The 21,828-nt window shown below is 50.4% G+C and overlaps 1 protein-coding gene across 1 annotated transcript; it reads left to right on the forward strand.

The window, feature by feature from the left end:
- Positions 1-7,069: 7,069 nt before the first annotated feature.
- On the forward strand, positions 7,070-16,053 carry LOC142575608 (neprilysin-1-like). Its single transcript, XM_075685100.1, has 3 exons — positions 7,070-7,404; positions 9,051-9,224; positions 12,999-16,053. The coding sequence occupies exons 1-3, from the start codon at positions 7,177-7,179 to the stop codon at positions 15,003-15,005; spliced, it is 2,409 nt and encodes an 802-aa protein (XP_075541215.1). The 5' UTR covers positions 7,070-7,176; the 3' UTR covers positions 15,006-16,053.
- The last annotated feature ends 5,775 nt before the right edge of the window (positions 16,054-21,828 follow it).

Genomic DNA, 21,828 nt, shown 5'->3' on the forward strand with positions numbered 1-21,828 from the left:
GAAGAGAGTTGGCCTATAGTCGGTGCTGCCGCTTTTGCTGCGACGTAGTTGCTACGGCGAAACAGATGTTAGCGGTAAAAGGAGAGGGGCTCCACCGAAGACCAGCGTGCGGTGACGTCGACGTTCGGCGAGAACGGCGGCCTGTCGGTGATTCGGTTGGCGAAGCCGCGCCGCACCGCGTACACGAGCTCCTTGACGTCGTCGCGGACTCGGGAGAACGGCAGCGCCTCGGTGAAGCCGGCGAAAACCAGGTCGCCCAAGCTGTTGTAGCTAATGACGAGGCACAGCTTCCGGAACTCTCCTTGATGTCTTTGCCGTAGTTATTGCGCAGCAGCTCGCTGTGGGCGGACAGACCGGCGTACTGCGCGCGGCGTACCACGAAAGGCATCGGTGCATCTTGCGCTCTCCGAGCCGCCTCCAGAGGTCGAAAAAGTACGTAACGAAGCGCACGTTGTTGGCGGAGAACCGGGTGCCGGCCGGTATCGCGTGGCCGAACCTGCGGCCGAGCGCTTGCCGCCAGTCGGCGGCACTCGTGAACATTGCCGCATCACTTATCGTGGCCCATGGAGTCTTCTCCAGGAAGTCGCCGAGTGGAGCCGTCGCGACGTCGGCCTCCAGGACTTCCTCGAAGGTGATGTCGTCGCTCGTGGCCCGACCAGAGTAGTGCCTGTAGAGGGTGTCGAAGTACGACTTCCTGTTGTCTCCCGCGAACCGGTGCCTAGCCTCCTGAATGCCGTAGAACGAGCTCGCCACCTCTATGGCGACGACCGGACGACCCGTCTCCCTCAGCGGGCGAACGTGCAGGAACGCGGGCCAATTGAGCTCGAAGTCCAGGTAGAGCATGGTTTCGAGTACGTTCGGATTGACGGCGCGATCGGGCCACAGGTTGCCCGCCTCGGCGAGGTACCGCTTGAGGACTTCGATCTCGTCCTGCTGGCCGTTCTTGACGCGGTCGCAGGTGGTGAGCAGCGCGGCCGCCTGTTGCTTGGCCTTCTGGTGGCTGGCAGGGAACTCCATCGACTTGGCTGCGCGCATCAGCGTCTCCAGGGCGCTCTTGTAGTAGAGCGCCCGCACCGACAGAGCCCTGCTGCGCTTCCAGCCGTCGCAGACGAAGCGGCCGAAGCTGTCGCACGGATTCACGGAGCTGCAGTGACGAATAACCCATTGTTATATACTCTAGTAGGGGATACGACAAATAATGTAAGCAGGCCTTTCCACACTACTGAGTTTCACTGCGCAAGATGGCCCACCTCTCGCTTACGGCGCCGTTGAGCCGAGGAGAGGTTTCCAAACAGCAAGAATGTAGAGAATGAAAATTATGCATGGTGGCAAGGACAGCAATCACCAGGTCGCGCGCGCCTGCTTTATTTTCAATTCTAGGGTGACGCCCACCATCTTGTCTGTGTCGAACGAGACATCTGGGGAAGTGTACTTCCAAGATTTCGCCTATCCTAATACACATATTTTTTAATCGGCGCCGCTACATAGAGGGATGTTATGAGCGTCCCCTTTGGAACGAGGCGGTGGGTTGCGCCACCAAGCTCTTTGCTACACGGCAGCAAGAGCTTAGTGCCTTTGGTGTCCGTCTGCCATTGGTGTCATCTTCCTTTCTGTCTGAGTCAATATGGCGCCATCGCCCAGTCCATATTGCGCGGGCAATGGCGCCATCTATGGGAAACGGCACGCTTTCTTGTACGAACCATGGCCTCCGAGATTTGCGCGCGCTGGTAGATTTTGCTCCGACCGTCCTGTTCGCTCGTAGAGAGCACAATTTCTGTGGTTGGCGTGGCCGGCTCCTTCTCCGCGCCGCGGCGCTCGCACCAGAGGGATTTTCTTTTTTAACCTAGGTAGGACGTTAGGCAGTATAATAGCAAGAGCTTGGTGGCGCAACCCACCGCCCCGTTCCAAAGGGGACGCTCATGACATCCATCCATCCATCCATTTTCATGCGCCGAGGAGGGTTTCGGGCGCTTCGCTACTGTTGCTGCGGCCTTATGAGACGAGAACAACAGGATTTCGCGCTGCTATACGATCCCTTACTGATTAGGAAATGACGGCGGAAGGTGTACGAGGGGGCAACGCGCGCGCTGGCGGCTATCAATTCTCAAATGCGTTAAATTTTTTTTCCGCACACATGCACTCCCACTACATTCACGTGGTTGTGTAGAGGTGGTACGTCTGTTCAAGAGTTTGTCAGGAGACGGGCAGAAAGTAGGAGCAACCACCGCCAAGCCCCTTTCTTCGACCTTGTGAACTACGCATCTAGTGTTTACTTTGTTAGCCAACGAACTGAGCTAATTTGTAGGGATAAGTGTGCCAGTTGAGAGAAATAGTCGAGGTGAAGTGTCGCCGAAAGTGCAAACACACAAGAAATGTTTCAGCTAAGACGCAGCAAGCTTTTAGAAGCGTTTCATTGCGGACTAAAGAAAAACCGTGGGCTCCGCTGCGTGCCGCAGTTTCACGGCTTGACGGAGCGAGAATTGTGCAATTATTTACTCGCTTATTAGTATATTATCGTTGCCGCAAGAGCAGTCATTATCACAACTATGAACGGTATGATTGAAGTAATAACTACACCGAACACACAAATCCGCGTCTCTCACATCGACGTGTCTCCTTACGGCAAGTTTATTTTATTTACCTTAAGACAATATATTTATTCATGAATGCCTTCCTCATGACCTGCCATTAGGAAGGCATTTGGTAAAGGGAAAACTACGGTCACATCAACGTAAAAGAAGCGCTATACAGCAAGGCATAAGCTTTATATAAAGCTTTATTCGAACAACACGATAGCATGCAAGTTCACTACAGTCAATGCAATACTTACGGTTGAAATGAAAATTAGAAACAGGAAAGACTGCGCAGGGTAAAATACAAGTACATATTACACGAAGATCGTTGCACTACAGAGTAGGAGTACAGCGTGGCAGTTCCCATATCAATTGCTGCAACACTGCAATGTAAACGGCAAAAATGGAAGTGTATGGGAACTTACACGAAATATATATAGCTTGCCCCACGTGGGGAACGATCCCACGTCTTCGCATTACGCATTCAATGCTCTGCCCAATTGTAAGTATCGATGTCACCGAAGCCTCTGAAGCCAGCTGTGTATCTATATAAATTCGTTTCACGAATGTGACCTTAGTTCAACATTCTCGCTGTGATTCTTGGTTCGAAGCTGAGACTTATAGGCAGAAATGAGTAGTTAACATACGCGACGATTCTAACAGCATGGGCATACTATTCTGCTACGGAATAAGGTCTGCCGTTTACTTCGACAAGCGCTCAAATTGTTATCTGTAGATACGCTTCGCCGCTATCTCCTTTGTTGGAGACTGCTTCCGTGCCCACGAATAATTTTGGTTTGTAAATAACAACGTACCGTAGAGGGCGAATAATACTTGTCGGGTATTCTGGACAAGTATTAAGCTCAAACACAAAGCTCTTCTCCAGCTGCGGTTCGAGGTGTGTCTCAGTGGCCGCGAGGTGGCGGTACTGTTCTTTTAGGTGAGCACAGAGCGAGCCGACGAGAAATCCCGACCAGCTAGAAACTAATAGGTTCCTTTAAAAAAAAAAAGAAAAAGAAATGTTTAGGCTTTTTATGGGGGAGTTTTGGTATATCGAATTATCGAACTATTTTCGTTCGTAAACCTGGTCGTTATATCCGGATTTTGACTTTATTCGGAGGCATAAAGATTCAGCTTCTTCCGAAGAAGCGCGAAAAGCGTTACCTGTTGATGGAGGACTTGAGGAGCTTGGCAAAGGCCGCGCAGGCGTTGGTCGAGCAGTAGTGAGCTGGCTTCGAACCGGCCCACTGGAGGATGACGCCAAGAGCGGCCGAGGTGCCCAAAAACCGAAGGATCCCCGCCAGATGCCAAGGGGGGCACTGCCGCAGGCGTGATAACCCCTCCCTCACGCTACGCCCAGTTGTTGCGGTCGGCACGACAGGCGACACGAAGATCTCCATCTGAAAGGTCGCGTACCGGCTCGCTAAGGTTATTCATATCACGAATTTCACTCAAAAAGAGAAAGAGAGAAAAAAAAAGAAAGAACGACAGGCTGACCGAACCCGAGTTGACATCAACAATTACGTATATGTCACCAGGTAGGTGTCGGTTGTTGTCAAAGAGGTTCATTGAAGAGCGATACATGACCTTTGGCACATATGATGATGATTATTATTATTATTATTATGATTACGTGCTTGCCCGTAACGTCAGCAAAACGCCGACACCTCCACCACTTGGCCAACCAGACCCCCCACGACAGGCATATGAGCCACGCAATCTTGGATTACAATGCCTGTAGAATTACAAGCCCACAGAACTACCCCTGCAGAGGAACTGGAACGTTGACCGCTCTCTATGAAATTACGTACGCAGTGAAACAACAAACCCTAGTTAATTGTCCTCACTGTAACAAGTCACACCGTAAATAGCATCATTCCTATAATAAATCGAACAGATTTCTAGAAACGTTCCCCTACTCGCTTACGTTGACGGTCATTGTCGATGGTTTCTGCATATCTTTTTTCCCTTTCTGCATGGCGTGTACAGCCGCTTACTTGCACCGAACTCGTGCGGTCATATTATGGGGCATTTCAAAGACCGTGCCTTTCTGCTATCCCATGCATTGCATCCCAGATTCCTTGTCGCCATCTCAACTCCTTCAAAATTACCCGACGCATTGCTGCTACGCTACTCAAGTCATTCTTTCAGCTGATGTCTGTTTGGGTTTTTTTTGTTACTCGCGCACTGACCGCCTGACCGACTCTTCTAAAGCCGCAAAAAAAGGCCGCCAACGTCAGCGCTGAATGCTCCCTAACTTCTCGCTTCCCCGACACTCCCCCATGCCCTTCTTTTTCTTGTTCATTTTCCCCCTCTAGGTGTCTTTTTTTCTCCTTTTATTTATTTTCTCCCCGCCTTCCCACTCTCCCGCTCTTCTCCCCTCGTCTAACTAGAAACCACGTTCACAGACCTCAGGCGACAGCGCTCATTCTCTTGGAAGTCTCTCCGTTCACAACCAGCCGCCACAGAACACAAGGGTGCATAAGGTCACTCTACTAACGCTTTAACACTAACTGCCAAGGATGACGAGGCCGGCTTTGACGAAGATAGGTCCTCCTATCGAAACGTTGGCCAGCCTTTCTGAGGCATCTTAACCCTGTTTATAACATTTACACCAAAGGTACGTGAGCACACTCTGAAACGAAAACTAAACGTACCATTTGGGATGGAAGGTTTCTTTAAGTCTGCCATCTCGCCTGCGGGTGGGAAAACCGACGAAGCAGTGATCGGGGAAGCGTAACTGCAGATGTAGAGTGTTATGCAACGTTCGACGACGTAAGTCGGCGAGCTGCTCTGGAACGCAACCGTCGGCCCGGCTCACGAGCCCTTGCTAAGGAGTCTCTCGCGAAACGTGCCGAGCGCTCTCGGTTGATTGGTTGGTCCTCAACAGAACGAAGCAACCCACTACGGGGCATCGAGTAAAATTGGAAAGCGCGGATGCGTCGTCTCCGATATCGTTAAAACGAGGTACAAATCTGGGAGGCCTTGCGGATAATGCAAGTTTCGTGTAGCTATTCCTAAATGGAGAAGTTGGTGCATCGGCGTTGCTCGTACTGGAGGGCGACGATACTCAGCGCAGTTTCGGTCTCCTGGGAACACACAGTGGACGAGTTAAGTTTTCGATTTTTTTTATACATAATTTTGAATGCTATAGAGAATGCCTGCCCGGTGCAAAGGCCATAGCTACTACTACTCATCATCGTCACGTAGTGAATGTGTCAAAGGGCAGCGGCGGCATCATCCTTATCGTCATCATTACCACCCTCCTCCTCACGGTCATCACTGTGTACTCGTATAACCTGCATGCACACCAGCTGCATTTGCAAGCATGGGAATATGTCACCGAAGTATAGGATTATCGTATTCGCAGGCCTACTGGTAATCTCGGACGTCATGCGGGAAATGGGGACGTGCGTAGTTCCCTTCTATTACCCCTAGCTACAGGAAAATGGGGCGCACGGTGTTCTTAGAGTCATGAAAATGGAACGAAGTAGGGTATTGCGACTCAAATATTTCTTGAATAGCTGGGGCATCTCGGAGAACCTTGTGGTGGTGTGATGTAGCGTCAGTCGCGATATTTCCTACTGTTCCTGTACGGAGGAGAAGACTAGGAACACGGAGACAGGTTGACCACGCCCAACTCGTCATACAATCGCTTGTGACTTTCTTGGTGCGACGGCCTTGCACGCTTGTCTTTAGAATATGTGCGGTATATAGGGAAATAAATGCCAATAGACAAAATGTTTTTGTGTCAGAATGTTTTGTGGATGCGTTGCTTCCGTGGTTAGTGGGCTTACGGTGTCAATATTACACTTTGTGTTGTATTGGGCATTTGTAGAGAAGGTACATTGAACTACGGCACTGCAAACTACAGTGTAATTCCCCCTGTCTCCATAGAGTTTCCCTGCAAAAAAATTGTGGGAAACGCTATTCCTTTCCCTATTTCTCTCCTTAACCTTACGAGGAGTTGCAGGCTGTAGACGCACGTTATTCCGGTCAATGTCTCCTCCTTTCTCTTCATTAAAAGAAATTATCTCTTTTTCTCTCAGGGCTCGTCATCCCCGTCATCGATTGAGGCCCCTGCAATCACCATCAGCAACAGCACGGGCACAAGCACAAGGAAGAAGCTGCGACACTTTGTGCTCCTGTACCCACGCATCGTTATTATTGTATAGACCGGTGGTACCAACCCATTCACCGGCGATGCCCGGGTGTGTGGACAATCCTATGGCGAGCAGTTGGCGATGGCAACTGGGGTTGACGAAGGCGCATGAGGCGGTCCAGACAACGAAGGGGCACCTAAACTAAGACCACGAAGCGCCACCGGAACAAACTAAAATCAGCATAGGTGTCAGTGCAATAGGTACTGCATGGATAACTGTTGCTTTTAATTTCCTTTCTTCAATTGGTTTTTGTACCTATGTACTCGCGTGACTGGTCCCTTCAAAAGGCATATGCTGTACCATCATCATCGTCGTCGCCACCAACGTCATCATCATCATCATCATCATCATCACAAGCGCGCGCCTCAGTGCATGCGCCCGTCAGAAGAAGCCTCGGGTCGGCTGCCAGCACCTGCACTTCGGCCATATTGCCGTTCACGATGCACAAAGACGACAAGACCCCCGAGGTGTCCACGTCGCAGAGGAGCGGCAGCCGCAAGAAGTCCCGCAGCGACTCGCACCACAAGGCCGCCGACGAGACCGAGCACACTGACACCGAGCAGACGCAGGAGAGGACGCTGGACAGGTCTAGCCTCACTCGACACGGGACACGAAAGGTCAAGCGGGCTGAAGATAGACCGCAGCAGGAAGTCAAGCCCGTCATCCAGGTACACTTCGAGATGTTGTTTGCGTGGTCATTCTCTTTGCCCTATCTGGAACGTTATTGTACCTTGATAACGGTGATATGATCCGGTTAAAACAAACACCTACAGAAAGCTAAACAATGACGCGTTGGAGTACTTAAGTGACTAAACTACAGGGAACTCTGAAGACTTGCATCATGGTCGCTCCGTCCTGTGTCCGGCTTCCGTATTGAGGAGTTTCAGGTGGCACTGGGAAGGTTTGCTATATATACTAAAGTTTTGCGTAATTCGAGTCCTTCGTATGTACTATTTAAATATATCAGGATGGAACAATAAATTTTCTCGGCATCCGCTCCATTGAATTCGATATGGTTTGTCACACTTAAATGAAAAAAAAAATCAAGGTCTACGGACCGTGGGGAGTAAGATTTTTTATTCAGTTCATCAGTGTATTTACAGTAACTGTCGAAAATCGCGAAATTGAAGGAGGCTGAAACACCAAGCACACAACTCTCTAACTCAGCAATAAAAAAAGCAATATCGCAATTCTGTTATCAGCACCTATTAGACGTGAGTCACCATAAGGCGACTTATATACCAAGCTCTCTTCCATACCCACTTGTACGGCGTCTTAGTATGGGGAGACGCTACATCAACAAATTTGAATTAGCTTACATACATCAAAAAGAGCGACGAGGGCAATGACATACATTCCATACATTGAACACACTTTTTGTTCAATGTGAGATTGTGGCGGCAGCTGACACGTGCACATACAGGTTCACACGATGCTACATTAGGGCGTGTCGCGGGAAGCTTGGCACATTTTTGGCACTTGCCTCACCCACCTTGAACAAACTAATAGTTTTTACTTTCATTGTTATAAGCACCCGCCCCCCCTGGAAAATTTCATTACCATGCACTAATTAGGGGCTACAAGGACTGAGCCAAACAATAGCAAGCACACATATCAGTTCGGTTTCTTATGTTTCAGCGCATTTTACTTAAATCTTCTCACTTGTTTTATCTCTTACATTGTTTACACGCTGTCGTCGCGCCTATTGGGTGGATGGCACTCGGCGAAGCTGCAACATTTGCAGCTTTTCCTTCGTCTCCCTTTTTTTACCGATGTATATATCTGGTCATATGAGTACGGGTTAATTGATTTGTTTGATTTATTGATTGATCTAAAGCTTGGCAAAATCGGTCTATGTTACATCGCTCGGAAGTATATTACTAATTCAAAACCCTTCAGGCAACGCTGCCTCTTAACAAGGTTTCGCAAGGCACGAATATAGTTGTTTCCACTCTATGTTTTACTTGAGGCACCCGCCGTGGTTGCTCAGTGGCAGTACTGTTGTGCTGCTAAGCACGAGGTCGCGGGATCGAATCCCGGCCACGGCGGCCACATTTCGATGGAGGAGAAATGCGAAAACATCTGTGTACTGAAATTTAGGTGCACATTAGAGAATCCGAGGTGGTCTGAATTTCCAGAGTCCTCCACTACGGCGCGCCTCATAATCAGATCGTGCTTTTCGCACGTAAAACCACATATTTAAAATTTTTAAAGCTGTATAGGAGGTACAAATTTTGAGGCTCAAATATAATAATAATAATAATAATAATAATAATAATAATAATAATAATAATAATAATAATAATAACCGCAGGCAAACGCGACCGTCCACCGACCAGGCCCAGTCCCGGAAGCGGCTGTGACGTCAACAACGAGGCCGCCCGTCGGGGTTCGTCCAACAAAAGCCGCAGCCTACGAAGAGTCGCGGTCGAAAACCGGAACCATACTCACCCAAGGCGGTGTTAGAGCCGCGCCAAGCAAGCCTGCGGTACGAGGCACTTATTGAAAGAGATCTTCAAGGATGTACGCCAATCCTAGCAACTGATACATCAAAGACAGCGAAGCTCTGCGAGGAATCCCGTTCGGAAGTCATAGGGCTCTGTTTTGCCACTGCCTCAAATCAACGCAATAATTTTGCAGAAGCTTCGCTGTATCCCGTCCAATTACTTCGCCATACCCGAGCCCTTTTATATATTTCACTATGTCCGAGTACAATACTTCGTTACTCTGTTGCACCGGGTGTTTCAGCAACACTTTCAGAATGTTTAAAAATTACCTGTGGCAGATGGCACCATTGTCGTCCCTGAACTTGTCTACTCGACGCGGCGGGCAGTACTCGTAAAAAAGTAATTGATATGCATGGTTGACTAATTAACAAACATCACTAATTATGTTTGCAACTAATTAACTTATGGCCCCATATTGCAATTTACAAATTCTAGCAGGGGAATTCGTTGGCGGATCCAATTGGAACGAATTCTTAGGATGACACCAGTTTCGAGATATTATTTCTCCAACTTTGCGGGGAAATCTGTTGGCGTTCAAGTTACTTTGGTGCTCCAATGCATAAGGCGACGTTTCGTTAAGATTTCAGATTTTTTGCTAAGATTAAGATATTTTTTTTATTCGGCTTTGTCTGATATAATGGCGACATTTTCTGAATGCCTTGCGCCATTGATAATGACACATGAGCTACCAATAAGAGGTTTTATTAGGTTAGGTTAGGTTAGGTTCCTCTGATGCATGCTCTGATCATAGTATATGTTGGTCTTATTAATCAAGAAACAACAAACCTATGCTTCCCTACCAATCGGCACATGAAAAGCTTGTGAAGAGGGCGATTGCCCGCTCTTGCTTCCTTAACGCGCTGCAAAAACCGTGCCATCACAAAAGTGAAATCAGCACAAACCAGGTGAGCCGCCTCAGGAGCTCCGTGTAGCCCTCGAAGCTGTTGATATCAGTTGCAGAATGTTCACTAAAGAAGATAAAAGAAGGCGAGCTGAACCACTCGCAGTTACAAGGACTGTCAAGACAAGGTGGTCACACGTTATTTGCACACAATTTCCCAGAGTCTGCGAAAGATAAGGCAAAGGGCCGGCGTTGATGTGGTGTTTTCGGCGCCTGGGCGATTGTGGGGCCTGTGCAAAAAGGTGAACTTTGCGGCGCGGAAAAGAAAACGAGTACCTGCGCAGTCAAGCACCGAAAGCCCTACGTCATTTGTACAGAGAGAGAGAGAGCGGTTTACAAGATCCCTCTGTTCTGTGACAAGGTATACATAACGCACACGGGCAGCTGCTTGCATACGAGGCTGAGGACAATTATCACTGCACGGCTAAAGATTCAGCTCATTTAGCCTTTCATTGCAGGGATTCTGGCTGCAAACCAGTCCTGAGAGAAACGGATCTTGTCTGCTGGAAACACGAGAAGGAAACAAGGGAAATTCTTGAAGCAATAGAAATCGGCAATTGGAAAGACATGTGTATTAGTTACCTCTCGGTATCATCCTCTGACAGAACGCGCCGATATCTTCGACTTTTCATCTTTGCTTTTGTTTTTACAGCGAAGCAGTATATGGGCTAGCCGATTCGTCCGTCCGTACGTCCATCCGTCTGTAGCCTGTACAGCTAAAACTCTTCCGGCGCAACCTCATGCGCATGCGCGAGAAAAGAAAAATAAGAAGAGCGGCGCCTGGTTGGCTGTGCCAGTAGTGACGTCGTTGCTCTCAATCGCAGCCAAGCACGCTCACAGCAGCTTTTCTCCGGTTCTGAAATGGGTAGGCTGCGCGTCATACGTGCTCCTGTGGAGCAGGCAGCTTTCGATCAGCAACGCCGCGAGCAGAACCGGGAACGAGCTCCTCTACGCCGTGCCGATGCTGCAGCCCGGGCACAAGAACAGGCTCGTGCAGCCGAGCGCAAGCAGCAACTGCGTACTGAGGATATGGCAGCCTACCAAGCCATCTTTTAATAACCCGCCGCGGTTGCTCAGTGGCTATGGTGTTGGGCTGCTGAGCACGAGGTCGCGGGATCGAATCCCGGCCACGGCGGCCGCATTTCGATGGGGGCGAAATGCGAAAACACCCGTGTGCTTAGATTTAGGTGCACGTTAAAGAACCCCAGGTGGTCAAAATTTCCGGAGTCCTCCACTACGGCGTGCCTCATAATCAGAAAGTGGTTTTGGCACGTAAAACCCCAAATATTATTATTATCTTTTAATAAACCGTAGGAATTAAATCAGTGATAAACACCGGGTCGCGCGTTTCAGATTCGCTGAGTAAGCATCTGTACGGAGTGCTGGGGCGGTGATCTTTACTTTGGGTCTTCACGCCTCACTGCCGTCAGAGTGGGTGCGCTTCTCAAACGACACTACAAAAGGCGGGCATTTAAGCAATAAAGCAGTAGTGGCAGTCCAGCGCCTGTGTATGCCGTTTTTCATGTGTGCGTGAGCGTGTCAGATTTGAGTCAGCTGCTTCAATATCGTTGTCAAGAAAGTGAAACGACAGTGCATTTTTGCCCCAAGTTTGACGGCGCATATCTCATAAACGGTGTCATCCACACAGTTCTTTACAAGTGGATGTGCCTGGTAACCTCACCCGCTAGAACTTTCTTTCAATTGAAATGCGTGGCATAAGGCAATTAGTCGAAAACTTAATTAGAAAATTATTGTTAATTAGCCGATTATGCATTTCAATTCGTTGTGCGATAATGTCCGCCTCTTCGAGTATAGACCAGCTTATGGACTATAGAATTATGCTATCTGCCACAGGCAATTTTTTAAAAAGAATACTTGAAAGTATGCGCTAAAAGCAGTCTGTATGCAAAGAACGTGTTCCCGCATGTGTAGTGCATGCGCTTTTCGACGACGGCGGGTCATTCGCACACGTTCGCTTCAGGTCTCCGACGCAGGCTGCTTTGCTGGCGGCGGTTTGATTGACATTTCGACGGGCCTCTCCGCCTCACTCGTAAAAAGGCATCCTACCCCCTAGTACGTTATATCGTCGAGTCTTCGGCGAGGCTCACGCACGACTATACGATCGCGCGGCCCCTTGTTGCACGTTATAATGCGCGTCACCTTCAACCTGCCATAAGCTGCGATGCTGAGTATTGTAGCCTGTATATAACAGACACAGCGCGAGAAGCGAGGACTGGAAACGCTCGTGGCACGAGCGCTGTGCTGTGTTCGTGTTGCGCGCGTATCAGACCTCGTTTCTCGGGCTGTTTTCTCTGTGATACACCTTTACTCCTTTTTCAACGACGCTAACTGCGAAGCGATATTGTATAGTGTTGCTTTAGCGCATATCGAGTCGCATGCGTGTAAAACCGGATGGAAGTGGTTTAGGCCCATTATTTCCGTGGTCATTAGAGAAAATAGGCGCTATAATGATATAGACTATCGTGCTTTTCCCAGGTGAGGAAAAGCATCCGTGGAATGCGTTTTGAGCAGCGCGACTTGACATCAAAATTGAGGATGAAGCTTCAACGTGCCAATCCACCATGCTCGTGCAAGAAAAGGCCACGTTGAGCACTTTGCTACATAAACAAAAGAATGCGCTTTTCATTTTGGTTATATATCTATCGGTAACAAGTACAGAGTTTAAAAGAGGTTCTGTCCCTGACACTTCTTTGGGACTGAGGAGGATGTGTACGAATTCTTGCAAAAATACACAGTGCCGAAAATAATTTTGCCTCATACACCATTAACCGCGATATTATGCCTTGTAGTATATACTTCTCCATTCTTAACAAAGGACCGCGCGTGCTTGCAGCCGAAACAGGACGTGACCATAGAGATTCAGCACGCCGCCGCCGCCGTTGCAGCCGCCGCGCAACAGTCCGAGAAGGGCGACCTGTGGTCCTTGGCCGCACTCTTCCTCTCCGTCACCTTTGCCGTCGTCATCGTGTTCTTCGTCGTCCAGTCGAACCTCAACATAGAACTGTGCACCACGGCGCCCTGCGATTCGTTCGCCAAGCTACTCAACGCGTCCATCAATGGTTCCATGAACCCGTGCGACAGCTTCGGCCGCTACGTGTGCGACGGATGGCGCAGCAAGCACTCGGTCTCAATGCGGGAGTCGGTGTTCCGCACGGCGATCGAGGCCACCGTCGCGGCGGTGGAAGGTGTCGCCATCCCAGACACGCACCAGAACGCGGGCGAGCAGACGGCGGCCCTTTTCCGGTCCTGCTACCAGTCCCTCGTCAAGGCGGACGCTGGGTCGGCTGCCGACGAGGTCGCGCTAGTCAGGGCGTACCTAGCCGAGGCCGGCGTCGTGTGGCCCTGGATTCCGTCGCGGCCGGACGTGCTGGAGACGAGCCTGTTCCTCGCCTTCGAACTGGGGTGGCCCGCGATCCTTGACATCAAGGTCAGGGGCTCCTCGGCGAACTCAAGCGCCGTGATCGTCGAGCCTTCGGCCTGGTTCACGCGACTGATCCCTCTGATTGATTCGAGAACCACGAACGAGGTGGAGCGGAAGGAGTACTTCGACGCTCTCGTCCAGCACTACGGCGGCGTCGGGAACGTCACCTACAGCGACATCCAGGATGCCGAGCTTCTTATGAAGAAGCGGCTGAGGGACGCCCTGGCGTTGCGAAACTGGACCACGCTGGAAACGAACCACATGTATCCGGACGTTAGCACATGGGCCACTGCGCTGGCTAGACACAACGTCACCGGGGCACTCCGCTTCCTGTCGAGTAGCGCGGCGTTTGTCAGCGCGTTCGGCGAGCTCTGGCAAGAGTACGGTGACGACAGGATGCACTTGTACGTCTCCTGGTGCGCCGTGCAGTATGCCTCTATTTTCACCAGACGGGACGCGCTGCTTGCCACCGCCGCAGGCGGGACCCGCCTCCCGAGCTGGACGTCTTCGCCGTCCATCTGTTTCACGTTCACCTACGGTGTGGTGGGAGACGCCATATTCGCGCCTTACAGCGCCCGCGTCCTCAAGTCGGGCGTGCGCTCGGACGTGGCCAAGCTGATGTTCTCCGTGCGCAAAGCGTTCACGGTGCGCTTCAAAGACGACCCGGCGTTCTCCGGTGACACGACCTTGCTCACCGAGTGGGCTTCCTTAGAGGGCGTGTTCGAAGCGTTCGACTACCGGATAAAGCACGATCTTCGCTCTCCGTTCCTGGGCTATCCGGACATGACGTCGTCGTTCGTGCGCAACTGGAGAAACGCGTCGCGGTTGCGCTTTCAGACGGAGCCCAGCGTCTACGTCCTGCGCACGATCGACGCCATCCTGAACAGAGAACTGTACACGGTCAAGAAGAGCTCGCAGGACTTCGTGCTGCTGCCCTTCGCGCTGACGTCCCCGATGTACGACGTCGAGACGTCAGTCGCGATCAAGTACGGCACGCTGGGCGCGCTGCTGGCGCGCGCATCGGCCGAGATCGCGCTGGACTACTACGGCAGGCAGGCGGCGACCAAGGCTCGTCTGGACGAGTCTCGAGAATGCTTTGCCAAAGACGCCCGGACGATGTCGATCGCGCCGCGGGTCAACGTCATGCTGGAGGCGGTCGCCATTGAAGCCTTGCTGGACGCCTTCCAGGAGAACTACGATAAAAAGCATCAGGATCACGAGGACGTCGCCGGTTACTCGGCAGTGGAGACCTTTTTCCTCTCCTGGTGCCTCATGAAGTGTGCCGCGCCTCCCAACGAGCGCAACGCGGACGTGGATCCTTGCTCCGCACCTTTGCGGCACGTTCGGAGGTTCTCAGAGACATTCCGTTGCAAGCCGGAGACGTCACTAAATCCCGTGCACAAGTGCCGGGTTTTCTAACGACCGCATGTGTTTGTAATGTATTCGCCCTGTCATTTGCACAGGTCTCGTGGGCATATACGAAAGTTTTGAAAGGCTAGTCGTCTTCAACCGCTGAGGGTTACGCGCTATGGGATGTCGCTCCTACAGACATCAGTAGATAGTGCTAAGGAACTGTGCGTCTTGACATGGAGGTACAATTGATATATCAACGCACGCATGTTCCTCACGGCATATCAGCGCTCATATAGAGACAGCGGACGAGAGTCTGAAACTTTCGCAGCTCACAAGAGCCAGTCTTGCGGACAGCTGTTGACAATTTTTTTAATTATGCAGTTTTGTGTTTTGATATACTGCGAATGTACATGTCTCCGTTTTTTTTTTTTCATATGGTGCTTTGTTGCCTTTGCCTTGAATGTACTATGCATGAGTTTTCACTCCGATGGACAGAGGGAGGGCATGGGGGAAGGGGGAGGGCTGAACATTGCTACACACGTTGAATGAATGGATATTCCTATAGCCTCGTTCGCGTAGTGAATTGCGAACAAACCGCGCAACCAAAGCGAAGCGCGCAAGCGAGAGTTCATAAATGTTTACTATGAACATGTACGAAGTCGCTAGCCTTCTTCGTAGTTAGTGCATGGCTTGAACAGAACGCGCATTTGTGCTTTAAAAAGTGAGATTCTGCGGGTTTACCAAGTACACATTGTATATTGAACTACAGAACAACTTGCGATAGCCCCGTGTGTCCTAAAAAAGCTACAGTTCCCCCCTTGCTCCGGAACAATTATTTTAAGGCACCTGAAGACAACTTCTCTCTTTGTGCAGCGCATTGCGGAGCGAAGCCTTCCACATCCGGCGTAGTGAAGAGTCCTGTGTGCTTCACGCGCGTGGTGCCCATGTTGGAAACCAGTTACATGCATGCTCTCCCCGCCGCGAAGAAGCCGTTCGTTCGGTGACCGCCGGTGGCGCTATATGACAGCCGTGGCTATAGGGAGCCTCCCTGCAAGATCTGTAGCCGTGGCACTACGTACACGTTTATTTGCAATCAGCGTAGCGTATGTTTTATTGTGGGTATGCTCATTAACGATGTTGCCTCAACAGCGGTTCAAGTTGCAGAGGCCGGCTCTTAGAAGGCGAGTGCCACAGGAGCGGGCGCTGGGGAAACGGGCTGCAGGCTCCGGATCAACTTGCGGTTCGTAAACTGCTTCGGCAGCGGCTGCAGTGTCAATATGAAATTTAGCTCGCTACAGCGAGTCTCACGCTGAAAGAGGTAACGATAGAACAAACCACTTTGCAGCAGCGGGCTCCGAATGGGAAAGCATATGTCCGATTCACTTCCGTACGCCCGGCAAACTAAACCAGGCTGAGATAACTTAAAGCTATTGTAATATGTTTTTATTCCAACTTCGCCATTAGCCTTCCGTAATAGGTCAAAATGATTCGAACCAAGCCCGGGTGGGCGGGCACCGCATCCATTTGGGCGGAGCATTAGCCACGGTGACCTATCACGGAGAGATAATGGCGGATTTGGAATAAACACGGATTGGAATAGTTGTACGTTATCTCAAATCAGCGTTTGCAGCGAAAGTGATAACTGTATAACGTGAAAGGAACGTCACATAACTTTCTTTGAGCCCGCTTAGGTAACTTGAAATGCACTGGACATATACAGTTGAAGCTTAGCGGCACTACGAACTCGGCGTTAACAAAGTGTTTTCTCAGCAAATCGAATTTCCTGCAAAAAGATCGGAACGCTCGCCACCTCTACGGGAGCCACAAGTGTGGTGGTGTATTACAGCCAATGCCTTCTTTGAAGGATGCCTGTCACATTAACCCAGAACATAGAGTTAATACCCACAAGCTGGTTCCAGCACCTCTTCTTTTTTGTCATATCCACTACTGTCGGTTACGAGCGCTGGCTCCGGCAGGCGCTGCCAACTTAAATCACGTGCTCCTGCCTCCGAGATTAAAGCGCCGTCTGTCGCGATCCCGGAGGCAGCGCCCTACGGCTCTCGCCGAGCCCCAAGCCAAAGACGCGCTGACCTCGCAGTCGTCACTTCCGCTGCAACCGGAAGTACTGTAGGCTGCTAGCGCAATCTCTGCGAATACGACAAACTAGCATGAAATACGGAGACGCCCGCTCCAATCGGTCATGCGAGCGATGCAGTAGGCACCTAGCAAAGAAGGCATTGTTCCAGCACGGAAATAATAGTTGCGCGGATATGACTAAACTTCATACCTTTTCGCTTTGAAAATTGATCATATTTGAATAAAAACGTTGCGTTACAAATTCAACACGTTGCGATGATTACGCCAGTGCGAAGAAACGCTTTGCGTTCAGAAATGTACAATGTCTTCGAAGTGCAGAAAGATAAAGCATAACAACCAGCTCCACAAGAACGTCATAAGCCACAAGTGCGAAAATTACACAAATCCAACGTGCACGCTACAGTTCTACCGGACCTGACGCGGTGGTTTATGGGCTATGGTGTTGCGCTGATATGCACGAGGTCGTAAGGTCAGATCCTGGCCACGACGGCCGCATTTCGATTGGGGGGCGAAATGCGAAAATGCACGTGTACTTAGATTTAGGTGCAGTGGAACACTTCCATAGGCAACACATATCGGTGTAGATGTGGGAGGCACACATGGTAGCTAACGACAATCAACGTTGCCTTGCAGGTACGGCTCTGCGCGCTCTCCCCGAGAGTGCGCAGAAAGCGAAAGCCGTTGTTGAGGAAATGAAAAGCAAAAGTTATGTGCTTCGTAGTTTATAAAAAATGCAAATAGAGTTTTGCCACAACTCTTCCACACCCCACCAGGCCCTCCTTCATTGCCAGGTTCAGAAGTGCCTCCCAGCACTTGTCTGTCGTGCAAGGCATTCTTGGAGCGTGAAAGATTCTTTGGGCTGTCTTGGCTGTGCCGCGCCCAATATAGAAGGAGAGGAGCGTAATAGGCGTTTTTGTTTGTTTTTCGATGTTGTTATAGAGAGCGTTACATGAATGTCTAAAATATTCACTAGTCGACGATGAAGAGGCGATTTAAATAACGTGGAGCAACAGTCGAGACCCAGGAGATGAAGAGTCTACAAAGAGGACTGTTGGTATGTCCGCAAGTGTGCCCATGCGCGGGTGTCTTTCTCGACTGGGCCCGAACTTCGTCCCTGCTTTTCGAGTGTCTGTGAATGCGAAATATATATATATATATATATATATATATATATAATGCGCGAGAAATATTACTGGCTACCGCCTGAAGAACGCTCCAAGTTCTGGCGTTCCTTTCATCCCATTCATAAGAGGTGATGTAAAAGAAAATGACATCGATGCAAGTTTTTTTTTTACAATTTGCCCGCTGCTTTTCCTAGCCAAAAGAGCCTGTTCGCTGAACATTCCACATCGGATTGGGCACTACTACAGTTCGCAGTCTTGTGCGCTCAATGGAGTGGTCGTGTGTGTTACTCCATAGCGAACGAAAAACAGTGTTCACGACTGCGCTGTGTACTTTGCCTCGCCAACAGAGACACTTTTTATCAGGACACAGTTTGTATCCATTGGTTTGTTGCCAATGGCCTGGCATACTTTGAAGACTTCATGCTTGTTCTTTTTTTTCGCGCAGCAACGACAGTCCTGTTACCCTGGCCTCCCCATTGCATTTGAGGAGGGGATGAACGGGCCCAAAAGAAAGCGCAATGAACAGTCGCTTGAAGAGTGTACACTTGTTGACTTGTTTTAAGAATGGCTGAAAAGGTTACTCATCCGTTGCAGTTGTTTGCTTCCTTTGCAGGTACGCATTGCCAGGCTGCCGCCACCTACCCCCAACTTGGGAGATCGAATTTCGTTTCTCGGAAGTACGAGTTTTCATAAACGTGGCGTGTCATACGCAAGCTGGGAAGACTATAGCATAATTTCTTTCTCTACGGCTAGTCTTCGAATACGATACCATTTTCGTATTCATGGGCGTTCACGTGTGAGCACCCATGCAAACGCTCTTGCGCGTGACGTCGACAAGCGACGCGAGGGAGAGCTCTGTCGCGTTCGCTCGTCGGCTGCAAGTCCGAACCCCAGGCGAGCGGCGACATTTAGCGACTTCTCCGCGGTGTCGCCGGTATGAGGGCAGCAGATGCGCACTGAAAGTGGCGTGAAAGGGTGATTTGTTAAGTTCGTGGCGTCTTCCTCTATGAAGAGCAGCGCAACATATTTTTTGCACGTCTTGCAGTAGCTTCTTGCACGTATTCAAATTTAGTCGTTTGCTGAGTCCGCGAGACAATCGGTAATGCTTGATGGACGTACACTCGGCCACAAAATATTTCGGGCCACGCGAACGCATAGCGAAACGACCCTCCACACCTTCAGGCGGCGCACTCCAAGTTATCGAGTCCGGCGCTTGGGCGCATGTGCCTCCCTTCATGGCTGAAATGAATGAATGAATGAATGTACTTTATTTCCCTTTTAAGACAGGGGAGGGTCCATAGGGGGACAGAGGGGGTAAGTACTCCAGTCTCAGCAGGCGTCCGTCAGCACATTATCTGGCTAGGCGTCCATCTGCCGCTCGTGGTAGGCCTCCGCTACCTCCTCTGTCCACCGCGGGAGTCGGTCCTGCAGGGTGGGATCGGAGCTGCGCAGGGCAGTCATGCACAGCTCCTCAAAGCGTGCACGTTTGCAAGCTTTCTCATTGCGCGCCGGCGATGAATGAGTGCAGCCGCGAGGTGCCCCTCTTGCGATTGGCGCTGTGGCTGCTTCGAAGGGCGAAACTTCACTTACACGAGGGTTGATCCAGAAATAAGGAACCCATCAATTTTAGAGATGGACATCATTGTTTATTCTCATAGAAATTTACGTCATTGGAAATTTAGAACTTTGCTCTATTTTTCTACGCATTTTTGTAAACGGTGCTCCAATTTCTGTATCCAAATGTCGCAGAACTCCGCCGCCAGCTATTTGAGGAAGCGCTTCGCCTCTTCTTCGACTTCATTCTCGCTCCGGAAGCGTTGGCCACTCAAATGTTCCTCCAACTTCGGGAACAAGCTATAATCACTAGGCGGGAGGTCTGGACTGTACGGTGGGTGGGGCATGACAGTGCACCCAAAGTTTGTCAGAAGTTCCTGGGTTTGACGTGAGACGTGAGGTCGGGTGTTGTCGTGGAACAGCGTTACAATGGCTTCCAGTCGTCCTCGCCGGTGGATCTGGATAGCTCCCCCGAGTTTTCTTAGTGTTGCACAATAACTGTCCGAGTTGATTGTTGTCCCGCGTTCCATGAAATCGATCAGCGGTATCCCCTTACGATACCAAAAAGCACTAGCCATGACTTTGCCAGCAGAAGGAGTTTGTTTGAACTTCTTTGCGACTGGTGACTCTGGGTGACGCCATAGTTCGGATTTTTGTTTCGTTTCGGGAGTGAAATGAAGCACCCATGTTTCGTCTACCGTAACAATGAGTCCAATAATCTTTCCTTGACACTTCTGAAGAAACTGGCGAGCACAGTCAAGGCGTTTCTCCTTGTGGTCTGATGTCAATAGAGAGGTTTCCATTTGTCCGGTATTCCGGTAAAACGCAGGCGGACGTAAAACGTTGGGGCTGAGGCGTAAACGTGAGTGGTCTGCATGGTGCAGCCACCTGGTGGCGCAGTGCTCAAACAGACAGAAACAGCTAATATTGCAGTAACCAAGTGTATTTTACTTTGTTGTGGGTGTAAATGTTTGACAGCAACGCGATTACGCCAGTGCCAAAAATTTACACCGGCAGCGAAAAAGAATACGCTATCGCTTAATGCAATATTAGCTGCTTCTGTCTGCTCGAGCACTGCGCCACCAGCTGCTTCTGTCTGCTCGAGCACTGCGCCACCGGGCTGCTGCACCGTGCAGACCACTCACGTTTACGCCTCCGCCCCAACGCCTGCGTTTTACCGGAATACCGGACAAGCTAAACCTCTCGAATAGCCGCGGTACCCATCGAGCACAACACTCGCGATACCCCAATTTTTCAGTCAAAGTTCTTTTCACTGTACCGTAAGAACTTGCAGAAATCTGAGCAGCAAGTTCACAGACGGTGATCCTCCTGTTTTGAAGCACTTCGCGTTCGACCGCCTCGATAACCGCCTCCGAGACTGACGTTCTTCCACTCAGTTCTTCATTTCTTCATGTGGACTTCCGACTACCACTAAACTCCGTGCACCGCTTTCGGACGTGTTGAACGGACATACACTTGTCGTCATACACTTCTGTCAACGGAGATGAATATCCACGGGTGCAGTCCCTTTGGCGTGCAAAAAGCGAATTGCGGAACGAATCTCGCACTTGGCGGGGTCAACAATGGGAACCTGCATATTAAACGGCTGCTGAGCCAAGAATGCGCGATGCAAGAACCGGGGCGAATCGGGAGTGGGGGAACAGCCGCGCGAAGCAGTGTTGCCGGATTTCGCCTCGCACCTACCCGTGTAGCTGGAGCTCTTTGGGAACCTTGTTTCTGCATTAAGCTTCGTATAACCGAAATCGAGTTCATCTTGCCTGTCTCCTTCTATAAGCACCTTTTTTGCTACGCACTTCTGCGAGAGAACGCCCGTTCGTAAAAAGGACGAAGCCTGGTCACGAAAAGGCACAATGCTGAAGAAAGTGTTGCGTTCGCGACCGGAACCTGTGCATATGTGCTCGTGACTCGACAAAAAAGCGACCGCAGCGGCGCGCGCCAGCTCACGCTTCGGCATATAGATTTGCCCGTCGAAGTCGCCACAGCGCCAATCGTAAAGTGTATAAACCCTGTGCAAGCGATCTTTCGCGCGACAGCGACCAGCGGTGCGATTGAGATGGCTGTCGGGTTCGCTCGTCGCCTACAAGTCGTACCCC

This window comes from Dermacentor variabilis, chromosome 3 (assembly GCF_050947875.1).
Source record: "Dermacentor variabilis isolate Ectoservices chromosome 3, ASM5094787v1, whole genome shotgun sequence".
In the NCBI taxonomy this organism is placed as follows: domain Eukaryota; kingdom Metazoa; phylum Arthropoda; class Arachnida; order Ixodida; family Ixodidae; genus Dermacentor; species Dermacentor variabilis.

Coding starts and splice junctions, on each gene's coding strand:
- LOC142575608 (XM_075685100.1), top strand. CDS start 7,177: ATGCACAAAGACGACAAGACCCCCGAGGTGTCCACGTCGCAGAGGAGC. Junction 7,405..9,050: donor AAGTCAAGCCCGTCATCCAG/GTACACTTCGAG, acceptor TAATAACCGCAG/GCAAACGCGACCGTCCACCG. Junction 9,225..12,998: donor CCGCGCCAAGCAAGCCTGCG/GTACGAGGCACT, acceptor GCGTGCTTGCAG/CCGAAACAGGACGTGACCAT.